The sequence below is a fragment of the Eptesicus fuscus genome, chromosome 2 (assembly GCF_027574615.1).
Source record: "Eptesicus fuscus isolate TK198812 chromosome 2, DD_ASM_mEF_20220401, whole genome shotgun sequence".
Classification (NCBI taxonomy): domain Eukaryota; kingdom Metazoa; phylum Chordata; class Mammalia; order Chiroptera; family Vespertilionidae; genus Eptesicus; species Eptesicus fuscus.
Genome location: NC_072474.1, coordinates 17,756,801 through 17,774,410, shown reverse-complemented (window position 1 = coordinate 17,774,410; position 17,610 = coordinate 17,756,801). Strand labels below are relative to the sequence as shown.

General features: G+C 42.9%; 1 protein-coding gene across 3 annotated transcripts in view; it reads right to left on the bottom strand.

Moving 5' to 3' along the window:
* Nucleotides 1–16,619, bottom strand: part of ARHGAP21 (Rho GTPase activating protein 21) — a 147,594-nt gene extending 130,975 nt beyond the window's left edge. For 2 of the 3 annotated variants that reach the window (XM_054725712.1, XM_054725724.1), the window contains exons 1-2: nt 16,263–16,619; nt 14,549–14,999 (exon numbers count right to left, since the gene is read on the bottom strand). In XM_054725712.1, coding sequence (XP_054581687.1) covers nt 14,549–14,626 — 78 coding nt within the window. In that variant the 5' untranslated portion in view covers nt 14,627–14,999; nt 16,263–16,619. The other variant, XM_054725718.1, reaches the window with a different exon arrangement.
* Nucleotides 16,620–17,610: the final 991 nt, after the last annotated feature.

The window sequence follows — 17,610 nt, the reverse complement described above, 5'->3', positions numbered from 1 at the left end:
GAGATAACGATAGAGGTTCATTTTTGTCCATAAGATATTTACTTCTCCCAGAACCACTTGAATTCACCCCCACTGAATTCAAATGATCATACTCTCCATTCTCTTCCCTAGTTCTATATATCTATCATTATGCCAATTCTATACTGTCTTGGTTTTGTGGCTTTTTGAATAACAATCATAAAATAGCAGAGTGAGAAAAAAATAGCAGAGTGAAAATTACAAACTTTTTTTTTCAAAATTGTTTTGACTACTCTATGTCCTTTGCCTTTCCATATAAATTTTAAGAGTCAGCTTGTCTATTTCTGACAAAATAAATTTTAAACTGTGCTGAATTGTAAATTGGGATTGAATTGAATTTACATAGCAATGTATGGCTAAGTCATATCTTAATAAGTTGAGTTTTCCAATCCATAAACACAGTATTATCTTTCTATTCAGGTAGTCTTTAAAATATTAAAACAATAATGCTATTATTTTTATTCCACTTTCTAATTATTCATTGATAACATATAGAAAATACTAATTTCTGAGTGGGGACTTTGTATATTTGTATCCTTGCATCCTGCAACCTTGCAAAATTTGCTAGTTTTAGTAAGTTTTATTGGTAGATTCCTTACAACTTCCTATGTGCATAACCATGTTGTAGCTAAGAAAAAGAGTTTTCCTTCCCTTTTTCCTTCCTTTTATTTCTTTTTCTTCACTTACTGCACTAAGGAGGGCCTCCAGTTTGATGTTCGATAGACGTGTGGACAACAGACATCCTTGCCCTGTTCCCGTTCTCAGCAGTAATAAAGTATTCAATATTTCACCAAGTACAATAGCGGTAAGGAACCCCTTTACCAAACTGAGTAAGTTTCCTAATATTCCCAGTTTTCTAAGAGTTTTTATGATGAATGAGTGTTAAATTTTGTCAAATGCTTTTTCTGCACCTACTGAGATGGTCATATGAATTTCCTCCTTTATTCTGTTAATATGTTAAACTCTTAATATGCAAAAATGATAAACTAACGTCTCATTCCCGGGATAACTTCAACTTAATCATGATATGTTATCTTTTGTGTATATATTGCTAGATTTGATTTGCTAACATTTTGTTAAGGATTTTTAGATCTACAACCATGGGGGTTATTGGTCTGAATTCCTTTTTTTATAATGTTCTCGTCTGGCTGTTGCCAGGCTTAAGCCGCCTCATAAAAAGAAGGGAAGAGTTTCCAACACTTCTATTTCTTGAGTTTGTATAGAGTTGGTATGATTTCTTCCTTAAATGTGTGAAAGAATATATCAATGCCGCCATCTGCATCTAGTTTTCTTTGTCAGGAGGTTTTTAATTCCAAACTCCATTTCTTTAACCCATATGGCACTAGTCAGAATTTTTATTTTTTCTTCTTGCGGCAGTTTTTGTAATGTGTATCTCTTACGGTGTGATACTATGATTTATAATAAATACACAATTGGTCTCCATTCCCATTTCTGGCACAGAGCTCCTAAAACCCTTGGAATTTCCTAAGTGCTGAGAGCATCAAAGGTGTCTTTTGCTGTGTTAATGAGGTGACTTTTGGATGACACCAAAGGAGCACAACATTCCCAGTGGCCACAAACTAACAGGTTCAGCTAGGAGCTCTCCAAGGCTCATACCACCCCAAGGAAGACTCCAGTGGTACCTGGTCTCTCCCAATGAGTCCACAGTGTAATTGTAACTGTTTCTACTAATATGATTTTTTATAAAAAATAAAGGCATCTAAAAAAAAATCCACCCAAATAATCCAATGTAAAATGGGCAAAGGACCTGAACAGACATTTCTACAAAGAGGACATACAGATGGCTGGTAGGTATAGGAAAAAGTGTCCAACCTCACCAATCATCAGGGAACCACAATGAGCTTTCAGCTCACCCTCTTAGAAAGGCTATTGTTGAAAACCAAAAGATAGCAAGTGTTAGTGAAGATGTGGAGAAAAGGAACCTTGGGGACACTGTTGGTGGAATGCAAATTGGTACAGCCAGAATATGGAGGTTCCTCCAAAATTAAAAATAGTACTACCATATGATCCAACAATCCCACTTCTGGGTCCTTTTACAAAAGAGCTGAAATAAGGACCTTGAAGATAATATAGTTCAGCCTTAAGAAGGAGAAAAATCCTGTCATTTGCATCAACATGGATGGACCTGGAGGACATATGCTAAGTGACATAAGCCAGACACAGAAAGACAAAATACTGTATGATCTCACTTATACGTGTAATCTAAAATAGTCAAACAGGTGGGATGCAACCAATCAATGCGTCTCTCTCACATCGATGTTTCTCTTTCTCTCTCTCCCCTCCACTCGCTCTAAAAAATCAATGAAAAAGATATCCTCAGGTGAGGGCTAACAACACACACACACACACACACACACACACACACACACACACACCAAATTTAAAAATAATAATTAAATTAAAAAATAAAATAATAATAAAATAGCCCTGACCGGTTTGGCTCAGTGGATAGAGCATCGGCCTGCAGACTGAAGGGTCTCCCAGGTTTGATTCCAGTCAGGGGCATGTACCTTGGTTGCAGGCACATCCCCAGTGAGGGGTGTGCAGGAGGCAGTTGATTGGTTTCTAATTCTCTATTTCTCTCCCTTCCTCTCTGTAAAAAAATCAATAAAATATATTTTAAAAAAAAAATATATATATAATATAATATAATATATAATTATAATAATAATAATAAAATAGTCAAACTCATAGAAGCAGAGTAATTGCAGGATTTGGAGAAGCGATGGTCAAAGGGTACAAAGTTTTAGTTATTCAAGATAAATAAGTTCCAGAGATCTACGATACAGCATAGTATGCCTAACAATGCTATATTGTATACTTAAAATTTGCTAAGGCGGTAGATCCTATGCTAAGTGTTTTTACCACAGAATCATAATAATAACAACAGTAATAATCAAGGAGGTAGAAGGAAACATTGGGTGGTGATGGGTATGTTTATGGCCCTGATGGTGGGGATGGTTTCATGTGTGTATACTTACCTGCACACTCACAGAGTTGTATACATTACATATGTACAGTTCTTCCTATACCCCAATAAAGGGATTTTAAAAAGAAATGAAGTCATCTAAAATATTCAGAACTCTGAAATATTTGGGCATCTAAGAACTATTATAAAAGTGGGACCTTTCAAGAAGCTACGCCTGGACCTCTGTTTAAACAGCTTTATTTCAAAGTCAACTACAGAAGCTAGGATTTTCTATTAACTCTCAGTGGCATTAGCACTGGGGTCCAAACTAAACATCACTTCCTAAAAGAAAAGAAATACATCCCCTTATATGCAATCACATTCAAGGACATCAGTTTTCTAAAACGCTTTCCTTAATCCTTCAAATTCAAATCATTCTCTTTCCAGATGCCTATCAACCTTGATTGTGCTTTCTTCATTGGTTCACTGGTGTGGCTCTGCCAGATCCTCTTTGTTAGTGGCTTTGCTCCTTCTCCAACATCACTCTCACTGACGTCAAGAAATCCTGCTTCTATTGCAGAATTGGCAGCTGGACTCTGTAATTAGTTTACATTGTATTTGCATTGGATTAGCCAATGTATCTCCCAATCAGTGAGACTGAAAAATCAAGACTGATTCAGTGAATAGACAGAATAACTGCTGGTGTTAAAGGAGAAAGGGTGTGTACATGTTAATGATTTGTTTATTATTGTTTATGTTTGAATGATTTCTGAAAACCCTTAGGTAAAGAACAATATATATTTTTTCTTCCACTGTAAGTTTTCCTATTCTTGATAGTTAATCTAAACAAATAATTACAAAATGCACCAAAGAAATTATTCTAAGTTATTTGCATAAAGAAAATGGCATGAAACAAATTACTTTTATAATACAGCTAAAAAGTAGCAGCTTCAAAGTAACCAAAGTCAGAGTTCGATCACCTTAAAAATGTTAACTTTTGATTAAAGTATTACATACAAAAAAAAACAAACAAAAAAACACATATTACTTGAATTTTAAAGTGCTTTTTTGACACAAAATTTATTTTACTTGAAAAGAATATTATTTTGGAAAACTAATGACATAGAAATATGTTTGATTACAAATAGAAAAAATAATTTTAATCTTGAAATTTTCACTGGTTCATACTCACTTAAATTTTCTCTCCATATTTTGCCTCTTTCCTTCATACTGATTTCAAAGGGGTCAGAAAAATACACAAGTCAGGGTACTATAAGAATTTAGACTTTGAAAGTAGCTGTGAATGTCACTTTCTTCTGTTCTCACATTGAAAGATCACCAGGGGGCCTTTTTAAAAAAAATTAAGGTTTTGGGGTCTCATTCCCAGGGATTCTGTTCTGATTCATTACCTGAAGTGTGGGGCTAAGAATCTGTAGTTTTAAAAGTTGTCTGAGTGATTCTAATAATCATTCAGAATTACCTGACTTAAATTCCTACCCAAGCAGGAATCCCCTCTGTCATCTCTTAGCTGAAGGTCATCCTACCTCTGCAAAGAACACATTGGCTCATTTATCTATCTATCCCAGTGATGGCGAACCTCTGACACGCGTGTCAGCACTAAATATTTAGTTCTTGGTTTATTAAATACAATTATATATAACAATTATACATTTATGTTATTTAAACTATAAATATCGCAAAATAATGTTTTTCCTCAAAGTGACACACTACCCGAGTTATGCTCAGTTTTTTGGCGAAGTTTGACACACCAAGCTCAAAAGGTTGCCCATCACTGACACTACTCCTAGTTCTGCCCTTCAGAGCCATACAAAATTTTAATCTCTTTTCCATACTATTATCCTTGAAAATATCTTTTTTTTTTAAAATATTTTTATTGATTTCAGAGAGGAGAGAGAGGGAGAGACAGAAACATCATTGATAAGAGAGAATCATTGCTCAGTTGCCTCCTGCACGTCCCCTCCTGGGGATGGAGCCCACAACCTGGCATGGAACCTGGCATGTGCCTTGACTGGGAATTGAACTGTTATCTCCTGGTTCAAAGGTCCACGCTCAACCACTGAGCCAGGCAGGCTGGATATTGAAAATACCTTTGTGCAGTGCTTTTTAAGAAATTTATCTTTATTGCTGAAAGTATTACAGATGTCCTCTTTTTCCCCCATTGACCCCTTCTTGCCTGCACCCCTGCCCCAGGCCTTCACCACACTACTGTCTGTGTCCAGGGTTCACACATATATGCATATAAATTCTTTGATTAATCTCTTCTCACCCATCCACCCCCACCTTCCTTCTGAGATTTGACAGTCTGTACATTGCTTTTTAAGAGTTTCTTCTTTCCCACATTTACAAAACTGATTGACATATATATCAATTTTGTAAATGTAGATAGATAGATACGTGAATAGATAGATAGATAGATAGATAGATAGATAGATAGATAGATAGATACTAGTAGATCCCCATCCCCCCTCCTGATGGGCAGAGAAGGGTATCTAAAATATATTATTAAATGGGGAAAAAAGAGTAAATCGAAAACAGTTTCCTAAAAGCATTATAATAAAGATCTGATTTATTTTGTTAATCCTTACCTGAGGATATTTTTTCCATTGATTTTTAGATAGAGTGGAAGGGAGGAGAGACAGAGAGAGAAACATCGCTATGAAAGAGACACATCGACTGGTTGCCTCCTGTGCACGCGCCGACTGGGCTGGGGATTGAGCCTGCAAACCAGGTATATGCCCTTGACTGGAATGGAACCTGGGACTCTTCAGTCCGCAGGCTGACGCTCCAACCACTGAGCCAAACTGGCTAGGGCATAAAGATCTGATTTAAACTGGGTGCCCAGACCAATTTCCTCCCCTCAGTCACTAGAGATGAAATATGTTTCCAGAAGCCAACATGCAGAACCCAGAGAAGAGTAGGTCTCATCAATCATACTAATACAAGTTCTTTTAAATATATACATGTTTTTATTGATTTCAGAGAGGAAGGGAGAGAGAGATAGAGATAGAAACATCAATGAGAGAGAATCATTGATCGGCTGCCTCCTGCACGCCCCCACACTGGGGATCGAGCCCACAACCCGGGCATGTGCCTTGATCAGGAATCAAATCATGACTTCCTTGTTCATAGGTCAACACTCAACCACTGAGCCACGCCAGCGGGGCATACAAGTTCTTTTAAATACAGAATCTTTATTTATTAGGAAAATACTGGAATTCAGATATCTAGATATCTCAAGGTTAAAAAAAAATAATGCCTATTAATCCCCAAGATCATAGTAGATAAGACATATCCAGAAGAAATATAATCGTTATATCTACTGATATTTAAGGATATTCTCCACATTGTAAGGAGAAAATAAAAACATTCTTAAGAATGTAAGTCCTCCCTGACAGGTTTGGATCAGTGGATGGAGCGTCAGCCTGCGGACTCAAGGGTCCCAGGTTCGATTCCGGTCAGGGGCATGTACCTTGGCTGCAGGCACATCCCCAGTGGGAGGTGTGCAGGAGGCAGCTGATCGATGCTTCTCTCTCATCGATGTTTCTAACTCTCTATCCCTCTCCCTTCCTCTCTGTAAAAAATCAATAAAATATATTAAAAAAAAGAAAAAAAGAATATAAGTCCTGCCCTAGCCGGTTTGGCTCAATGGATAGAGCATTGGCCTGCGGACTGAAAAGTCCCGGGTTTGATTCCAGTCAAGGGTACATACCCAGGTTGCAGGATCGATCCCCAGTAGGGGGTGTGCAGGGGGCAGCCAATCAATGATTCTCTCTCATCATTGATGTTTCAGTCTCTCTCTCCCTCTCCCTTCCTCTCTCTGAAATCAGTAAAAATATTTTTTTAAATATTTAAATCCTGTCAAGATATATTAAAGATTAATGCAGAGAACAAGAAAAATCAAGAAACTAGAGTGAGGTTATAAGCAACACTGAATATATCTCATTCCTCATAACTATGCCAGAGATCTCTTCAGAACAGAGATAGACAACAAGGGGAAAAGGCAATAAGTAACCAATTCTGAATCAAAAACATGTCCAATATCAAACAGAAAACTCAACAGCTGGTCTGACTACAGAAAAGTAAATACACTCAACTTGACATTTTTTGATAATAGTTTGTTCTGGTCTGTCTAAAAACTTTCCCAGTAGATAAATCTTCAGAAATATCAAATTTGGATTTTAAATCTATTCTCTTATTCACAATCTACACAGTGGAATTTCTTTTTTTTTTTTAAATATGTTTTATTGATTTTTTACAGAGAGGAAGGGAGAGGGATAGAGAGCTAGAAACATCGATGAGAGAGATACATCGATCAGCTGCCTCCCGCACACCCCGCACTGGGGATGTGCCCGCAACCAATGTACATGCCCTTGACCGGAATCGAACCTGAGACCCTTCAGTCCGCAGGCCGACGCTCTATCCACTGAGCCAAACCGGTTTCGGCGAATTTCTTATATATTATTAGATAATTAGAAAAAAAGAGAACTTACAAAAAACATTTTTCATCACATTAAGTTTCCTCAACCTAGAGTACAATATTTCCATTGTTTTTCAGATTATTTTAGAAGTACAAAAGGCCATCTTCCAGATTTCATTGCAAAATAAACTATTTGCACAATACTCAGTTTTTTAAAGCATATAACAGCTTTCCCTGGCTGGTGTGGCTAAGTTGGTTAGAGTCAAGAGTTCAATTCCCGATTAGGGCACATAACCAGGTTGCGGGTTCGATTCTTGGTGCGGGTCTATAGGGAAGTCAACCAATTGAGGTTTCTCTCGCACATCAATGTTTCTCTCTCTTCTTCTCCTTCTCCTTTCCTCTCTTTCCAGAATCAATGAAAATCATCTTCAGATAAGTATTTTAAGAAAAATAAAAAGAATATCACAACATAAACTAAAAAAAAAAAAATGCTTCATTTTGGTGGAAGCAATCTAAATTTGAACTTTTGAGTGAAGTTGTCTTCCTATTTAAACTAACAGAATATATGGAAGGCTCATAATATCTTAACATATTTAATTCCTTATGGTCAATTAAAATTAGATAAATACTGGGACAATCATAAATCCAATAACCTTTCTTTTTACTAATCTAATCACATCAACCAGAAAGAAAAACAAGTGCCTACCATATGGTCTCTCTGTAACAGAAAATAGCTGCTTTCAATACCAGCATCTGTGCATCTTTATCAACATTAGCAGTGCCCATACTTACATCAGCACATCGTTAAATATAATAAGATGACAGGTCCCTTCACAAAGCAAAGAACAAAAGAAACTGAATATCACTTCTGTACTAGATTATATTTGACCTGGTCATAACAAAGCAATGACAGATCAAAGATTATGTAATCAAGAAACAAGGACTTCATAACATGTTTAACTTGGAAGAAATGAATGCTAAGGAACACTGACAGTGTATGGAAAAATTTCCTTAGACTTGGGTCCTCATTTTTTTGATGGCCCCTCTCTAGTGATAGGTCCCACTCTACACATTCAAATCCAGATTTCTGCTGAAATGCCACCTAATGATGCCTGCTGCTGGCACTGCTGCTATTCTTAATTCCAACAGGCTTCACCTTGAACCCTAACTTGCAGCATAAAGCCCCTGACATGCAACGGTATTCTGACAGATTCGAGTGCATGACTGAACACACATTCAAAATTAAATGGTAGTGTTATATTATGTTATACTACAACTAGTCCAGAATAAACCCTAGGCTTCCAATTAGGAAAACATAGGATTTTAAAACAATGTTGAAATATTGTTTTTAGTAGTATGCATCTTTTTTCTAAAAGTGTTTAAGCATATTTTAAGCAGTATAGGTTTTCTAGAAACCAGATTTTCACCAGACTGATAAAAAAATTACCTATTTTTTAAAAAAATATGTAAACAATGTCTTTTATTGTAGTTATGGAATTAAACAAAAAAGAGAAAATACAAAAATAACATAATCCAAAAATTCTCATCATTCAGAATTAACAACTGCCAACATTTTGTAATAGTCAACGTTGTGATCATTCTTGGCTTATAATAAAATCTTTGATATTAAAAAGTAAAAAATATAATAAGGAGCTTTCCTATACTTGCTATTCATTCATTTTAAGAAAAAAATATGTGCACACAGACATATTTTCTTTCTATACTTTCTCCACCAGTCTGATTCCACATTCATTAGTCTTTTAATTACTATGATCTCACCTCTCAGTACAAATTATTTCATACGTTAGTACTAAACATTGCCTTGGTTACTGTTACTTGGTTACCAGCTTCCCAAAGATAAGAAAGATGCAAAGAAAAAAGGCACCAAATGTTAACAGCAGTACTACTGAAATTACAGGTCTAAGGAAGAACATACACTTCATACTCTACATATTTTTGTATAATCGGAATTAAGTATTCACATATTATATACCTAGAAAGAAGCTCAATGACATTTTGGAGTGTTTCTTAGTCCTCATTTTATTCATTCATTGGGAAAAAATCTGAGGTCCTAAAAGTGCTAAGTACTCTTCTAGGTACAAGAAATACAATGTGAACAAACTGCACTTAACACATTCTAGATACAGTATCCATCCAAATAAACATGCAAAACTCGGATAAGCATGCCAGAGGGAGATTATGTGACAGGGAGAAGAATAAAGCAAGGAAGGAGGGCAGGTCTTGCCATAGGAGCAGGGGAGAGGCATTCCATAAGCAGAATGGCCAGTAAAGGCTTCACACAGTAGATGACCTCTAAGCAAAACTGGAAGTAGACAAGGAAGCCAGCTGTGAGGATACCCTGGCAGGGGTCGGGGTGTCACAAGGAGAGGAGAGGGTACAGCAAGTGGGCAGGCTCTGGGGAATGGCATGTGTGGTGTGTGTGCGCAAGAGCAAGAGTCCAGAACGCCCAGTACAGAGTAAGGGGGGGTGAGAGTAACTGGAGGTGAGGAGGATAGACTGTACAGGGCTTTGTGGGGCAGTCAGAACTTTTTTTGGCTTTTATCCTGGGGGAAATGAGAAGCCATTAGAGGAATATGAGCAAAGCAGTGACATGATCTGTTTTTTCAAAGGTCCACTCTGATTACCATGGCTGAGAGACCAGTCAACCAGACTTGCATGCTATACCTGAGAAAAATGAGAGATCAAAGGTCACTCCCAGATGTCTGGCCTGGAAGGGTGTGATTACTATTGCTCAAGATGAGAAAGACTGTAGAAGGAGCAAATTGGGAAGGTGAGCAGGGGGCAGGGTGGTGGTGGTGGGGGGTGGATGTAGAGAAGCAGGAATTTGGTTTTGGATATACATACTTAATATCCAAGTGGAGTTTCTGTGTGGTCAGATCAGTTGGATATAGGAGTCTGAATTCAAGGGGTAAAGACACACACACACACACACACACACACACACACACGTGCATACATACATATATAAATTAGCAGTTTTATACTCAGAGATTGAGGAAGAGGAAACAATGAAGTAGGAGGGTAATCAAGAGAGTATAATGAACTGAAATCTAAGTGAACATTTAATAAAAATTAAGACCTTTCCTGCTCACTCATTCATTCAACAAATATTTATTAAGCACCTACTATGTACCACACACTCAGAAACAAACATGGTCCCCTATTCTTATGGGGCTTGCAATCGGGGGGAATACAGACAATAAACTTTTAAGTGCTATTCCTAATATGGTACAAGGTGTCTTGGGATACTGCACTAGGGGCAACTAATCCATTCTTGGAAGATCAGGGAAGGCTTTTCCTGGAGAAGTAATACTGAAGAAAAGTACAGAATGATGAGTAAGTCAGCTAGGGAGAGGGGAAGGCCGAGGAGGGGGACTGAAGGAAGGGTGAAGGAAAGCTGCACTTACAAGGGCCTGAAGTGAAGAGACACTGATGGCCCAGGGGAACTGAAAGCAGCTCAGTGGAGGATGTACACAGAAAGAGGAAACAGATGAGAAAGGAGACGGGCAAACCAGACTGTCATTGTCCTGTAAAACTTCTCAGGGTTTGAACTTTATTCCCAAGGCAATGGGGAACCAGAAAATGCAATGATCAGCTCTCTACTGCAGGAGGAGCAGCCTATGGCAGGGTCAGAGTGAGGGAAGGAGACAGCCTGGCCTGGGCTCACCATCGAGATGTAGCTGGCCTTAGCTCAGGTAGTGACAGTAGGATTTGGAATGTAGACTCAATAGGACTTTGGATAGGAGGAAAGAGGAGTAAGATGAGTCAGGGATGATAACCTAGTTTTTGACCTGGACAAATAAGGAGATAGTGGTGCTACTCACTAAAAGAAGAAACACAGGTTGATGGTAGGGGAACAACAATTTGCTGAGTTTGAAATGCCTGTGGGCTATCCAAAAAATTTAAAAAAAACAAAAACACTGGTAAACAACAATTGGCTATTCAGGTCTAGAGATAAAGCATAAAATCTGCAATAGAGTGCTAATTTGGAATCACTGACATACACTAAATTAAAGCCATGGGAGAGTATAATAAAACCCAGGGAATGAGAAAAGAGAATAGAGGAATTGGGAGGGCCTGGGTCTGGTTAAAACCAACAGGAAGGGGGCCGAAGAGGAAGAATCCTAAAAACAGAAAGAAAGAGCAAGAGGGAGAGATATGGAGGGAGAGCTGGAGAAGGAACAAGGGAATCTGGGATAAAAGCAAAGTGTATAGAATGTATTCCAGAAAGAAGAGCAAAAGTATAAATTTTTATATGAACCCACGTACCAAAAAAATGCCTTATTTTATTATATACACTATTCCAAAATCAACCAACAAATATTTTTCATCAGCTATAATACATTATAGTCATAGGATAAACTTAGTCTAGGTGAAGAAGCTAAACATAAAATAAGTTAATTAGCATTAGTAAGTTTATTTTGATAATAGATGGTGAAATTGCTAAACGCTTGGACAACACTATGAACTACGGATGAAAAGCAAAATAAATGTTGATATGGGGAAAATAATGTGTCTAGAAAGCTGAAAGCCAAAGTTTTCATCTTTGGAAAAAAGAAAGAAGAAAAGGCAAGTTTAACCTCAAAGGATAGATACTATATGATATGAAAGGGGAAAAGAATATCAGAGGACTCAGAGAATCTAACAAAGTGATTTTGTGAGCAAAGTTAATCAAGGCTAGGTGTCAGAATACTTCCCAGGTAAACAGTACACACACACACACACACACACACACACACACACCAAAAAACACTTATCTGGCTCAGAATAAGAGAAACCAATTTTGAAAAATACATCTTCGATGTGCAAAGTATATAATTTTGTGTGAACACAATGTGTTATCACTGTATAATGCCAATCTAGATATATTCTACTGGATTGTCACAATTCTTTATTACATAGGATGATTGTTATTTGTTTTTTAGCCTTCCACCATATTCTTGAAGGTGTGCCTACATTTACTGGTATACTGACACAATTAGATTCTAATTCTTAAGATGAATAAAAAATTACTGATTATTTTTCAACAAAGCAACAGATCTTATTCATAGAAGGTGGAGTTAGCTAATTAGATAAGGCATGAAACATCGAATCCTATTAACTCACTACATGGATTTCTTCCGTTCTACAAAGTTACACTTTTTCGCTTATTAAAAGCATTAACATTAAAACATATATTGCTCATCTCTTGATTAGGTAAAAACACATACATTTATTATTCCAACACACATTTACAACATAGCTATTGGTTTTAAAGTTTTTAAAGAATGACAATACTATTCTAGAATGTAATACTTCAGATAAAATTAAGCACCAAAATTAAGTGCAGTGTTCAAAGACTTAAGTATCTATCACCCAAAGTTGATACACTCAAGTATATGTATAATCTTTAAATGAGCAAAATACAGTGCTTCCTTGGTTCCCAGATTAGAAATAATATGGCCATGCCAGCAGTAAGGGCCAAGTAAAAACAAATTTCACAGCCCTTAAAAAAATACATAACTGTCATTGTTAATAAAAGCCAAGTTTGCAACTGGAAACACTGCCTTGTAAGCCAAGGACAAGATGTGTCTATTATAAATTCTTGATTTCAGGACATTCTTTAAATGCCCTTCCCCCCCCAAAAAAAAAAAAATTCAAATAACATTAGTTCTTGCAAATTAATGCAAATGAATGCTAATTAAAGTATTCTCAAGACAATGACAAGTAAGGCTTTAGGACTATAGTATATATTATTATGTAACTCAATACACATTAAGCAATCACCAGTTGTAGGTAGACCTTCCAAAAGGAGTGATTATGGTTTACCATGATCAGAGGATTGTGGCATTATACTTAACCATGTTTTTTACCTGCAAGCAGGTGTTTACAGGTGTCAAAAAGTAAAACACTGATTCTAACTGTAAACCTATAGTTCTTATAAACTGTACTATACCTCCCTCCCTATTTTCTAAGCACTTTTTAACTCAATATGAAGTAACTACATGATGCGATTTTCTTTGCATGCTTTACAAACAAAAATTTAACTTCTGATTCATTTTTATTCAAATGCCAGAACTCACACACTTGGAACTAGACAGACCTTGTTTTGATGACCACGAAGTTAAAATTTAACACTTACTGAAGTGCAAAATGAATGTGAGTGAAGGCTCATTTGGGACTGTTATTGCTATCTAAAGTAACCTTCAATCTTTCCATAAAAATATAGGCAGTTCAAAAGGAAAGTTCATAAGGATAACAGCACTCAGTACATTTAGCAAGCAAGTTACAGAAACTATCAATAACAAACTAAACACAATATAGTCATTATAGCAGTCAACTCCAAATATAATGGAAAAAAAGATATGAGGCAACAGGGCATATCAATGGATTTTCTATTATTTCTGTCCTGCCTGCTCAAAACATTTCAAGAAGCCTGGCATGAAATCTTCCGGGCCTTTCCCAAGATAATGCTGGTCTGAAGGCAATGCAAACCACCCAACACCCCAGGGCAGCTCACAGGTCTTCTGTGGGCCTTAGTAAATATCAGTAAAGGCAGGCGATTTGTCGGGGAGGTGGAATTACAATTCTATAAAGCAGTTTTCCAGGGCTGTGCGTAAAAGGCCCATCAGGAAAGACGTGTTTTTCTACCCAAAACAGAGATGCGCATCCACAGCAGCCAGGACACCCACCGGTACCAGAGGGGAAGGAAGCTTCAGGTGCAACAAGCACAGCAACCGCCACCACCCGAGGGAACAAGCCTCCAGGTGCACGCACCAGACTCACAGGGCCACCCCTACCCGGCCCCGCGCCACAGGCACTGGAGGATGCGACGGAAGGGAAACCGTTTCGGTGTTCCCAGACACCCGACAGGGAGAAATTCCCCGCTCGGCCTCGGCGGTGACTAACATGGTGACACTTCAAAGTAAGGAAAACTTTCTTGCAAAGGAATCGCTGGCAGTTCCTGGACACAAAAACGGGCGAGGCTTCCCCTGGCTAGTGGTCAGGCAGGGGTGCTCCCACCAAGCGGCTAAAATCAAAGCCCCCCAAAGCCTCTTCTTAGGCCCGGTGGCCAGCGACCCTCCCCCCCCCACCCCCACCGAGAGAGGGCACCCCCATAAACCCAGGCCACCGTGGGCCGGGGAGGCTGCCCCTGCACTTACCTCACAGGCGGGGTCCCCGTGGGCCTTCAGCGTGTCACCATCTCCCTCCAGCTGACCAGTCCGCCGTGTGGCCATCATTTCATCTCAAATCACAAAGAAGGGGCCAATCCTTTGGAGTCCACATTGGGGGGAAATGCTGCCACACAGCAAAAAGGGGTAATAATTCCGCACCAGGCTCCGAGGAGAGAGACAGGGCCGGGGACACAAATAATGTGCCCGGGGGGGGGGGGGGGGCAATGTTTTTACGAAGCCCCCGCAGGGTGCCCTGAGGATTTCTTCGGGCTTCAGCTGACGGCGCCGTCTTCGTCCATTTCTCCAGGCTTCAAACACAAAGGCCGGCTTCTCGGCAGCTGGCGAGGCCCCTGCCCACGGCGCTCCCCGTCCTCCCGAGTCCGAGGGGAAGCTCAGTGGGTCGCGAAGGCTCCAGCGTCAGCTCCCCACGAGGTCGCTCCTGGAACCGGGAAAAGTTAAAGGGCGTGAACTTTCTCCAGACGCTGACCTTAGCCTTGCCCCGGCGTCTACCCCAAGGGCGCATTCCCAACACCTGGAAAGGTAATTCGATCCATGCCGATGAGACACCCACATTAAAGTTGAAATAAGCCTCCCATGGGGGCGGGAGGGGGAGTTTGGGGGGGGGGTGTATAAATCAGGAGAAAGAAGAAACAACAGAACTGCACGGCGGTGGCGACAAAGACGCCTTAGCTGTTGTGCAGCCTTCAAGAAAAAAGCATCCCCTTTTCAAAAGTGCAGGAATTAAGGTATTTTCCGTGCAGAGGAGAAGGCGTGCATATGGGCTTCCGCATCACCCAGATAGGTACACGGACGGGAAGTTTTCTTTCCTGGAGACTGAGATGGGATAAGACTTTTGACAAAAACCCTCCCGGCTCCCCCCTCCTACCCGTCCCAAAATAATAACAAAAAGCCAACCTCGGACGCGGCCGGCCGGCTGGGTGGCTGGGGCGCCCGCCGCCAGCCCGCGCCCCGGCCCGTGTCCCCGAGGAGGCGGCTGTTTTCCTTGGCCCGCGGCGGGGCTGGGTGGGGACGGCGCGGGGCGGGCGGGACTGGGCGCTGCTCCCTCTCCCGGGCATGACTCCGGGGCCACCTCCACGAAGCAGCAACCCGAGCAACTTCCATTGAGTTGCTGCTTCCCCACACCACCCCTCGACATTATCTTTTTTCCTTCCCCGTGGCCACCTAGGGGGGGGAAAAACTAGGAAAAAGAAAACCACCACCCACCTACCACGATTTCCTCCGCCCCTTCCAGAGGCGGGTCGGTGCGCTCGGTCTCCGGGGAAGGGCGGCCCAAATATGCACTTTAGAAAAGGGTGTGGGGGGCCCGGGAGGGGAAGGCAAAACGTGGGGGGCGCCCCGGCCCCGTCCGCTGGGCGCGGCGGCGAGCAGGAGCGCGGACGCGGGTCTGCGCGGGGCCCGGCCGGGACGCTAGGCCGCAGGCTCGGTTAATATTCATGAGCGGCGGGAGGCGCCCCTCCTCCCCGGCCCGGCCGGACCCCGGCCCCGCCGCCGCCTTTGTGCCCTGCCCTCCGCCCGCCGGCTCCCCTCGCTCCGCGGGCGCGGGCGCGGCCCCTCCGGCCCCGCCGGGCGTCCGCCGTGCGCTCCGCAGGCTGGGCGGGGTGGTCCGAGGCGGCGGGAAGGAAAGGAGCCCCCGGCGAGCTGCGCCCTCGCGGTGAAGGCGGAACACCAGACAGGAACGCACCGGAGGAAGCGGGCGAGTGGACCCGCGCGGGGCTGCCCGACCCCGGACAGCGCGCCCCGCAGGCTCCGCGCGAGCTGGTCCGAGCCGGACGGCGATCCGGCGCCGCCGCCGCCGCCGCGCGCTCCGAGGCCGCCGCCCCCGGCCGGCCGCTCCCAGGCACCGCCGCGACCTGCCCCGGCCGGCCCCGGGCTCTCGGCCGCCGCGGGAGGGCGTGGGGCGGGGCGGCGGCGGCCGGACTCTCCCCTCGCCTCGCCGGGCCGGGCCGGGGCCGCGCGGAAGCGCCGGCGATCGCCAAGTGACAGAGGCGCCTCGCTCCGCCGCCGAGCCGTGCTGCTTCCCGGGGGCGGATTTCTCGCTTCTTCCTCCCTGGATCCACCTCCTCCCACTCCACCTCCTTCCCCTCCCCTCCCCAGGGGAGGCTCTGGGGCTGAATATTTTATGTCTTGAATAATACGGCCCGGGGAGCCGACGCTGGAGAAGGGGGGTTCGCCTGGGGTTGGGGGTAGGGGGTGCTGGCCACCCCCTCCCAAAGCGTCTCGGGACCTCCGGGCCCTCACGCCCCCAGCCCCGTGCCTCCCCAAGTGCGGGCCCGCACCAAACCTCCCCGCCCTCTCCGCCCTCCCCAAAGCGGAGCCGGAGCTGCCCGACGCCGGGCTTCGTACTGGGAAATGCTCTGTGCTCGGCGTCGCCCGGCGGGGGAACAATGATACCGATAGGCGCGCAGGATTGGGGGGTCACGGGTCCCAGCCTGAGGGGGGCAAGTCTTGGTGAATTTTACCCCTTTTTTTTGCAGCCGGAGGGGAAAGAGGCTGCGCGGCGATGTGGGACTTCAAGATAAGGGAGTCTTTTCATGCCCAGCGGCAAAAGAGCTACCGGTAACGGGGGAAGAGGGTAGCAGCGAGGCGTTATTCATTCACTTTTCCCCCTTTTTTTAAACCCTCAGAACAGCTAATAAACGCGTTCGGCGCTGCAGGAGGAAAGGAGGCAAGGCGGCTCCGCTGCTCCACGCTCCAGGTCGCAGCGCCTCGGGGCCCAGAGCACCGCCACTGCCCCTCGGCACCCAATTCCCGGGACTGGCCCCTGCCCCGGCGGCTGGTCCCGCCCCGCCGCGCCTCATAACATCTCCCGCTGCAAATGGCCCAATCGGGAGGCGCGTCTGGACAGCACAAGCCAATCGGAAGCTGCTGACTCAGGCTTCCCTCCACCCTTTGTCCCGCCCCCAGGGAGGAAAAGCCACCGCCCCTCTGCCTCCCCTTCCCACCCCACCCCCTCTCTAGGGAGGTGGCTCGGGAGCTGCTATTCTCACCGGGAACGGCGAGGGGACCTACCCGCCCGGGCGGCCGCGTGT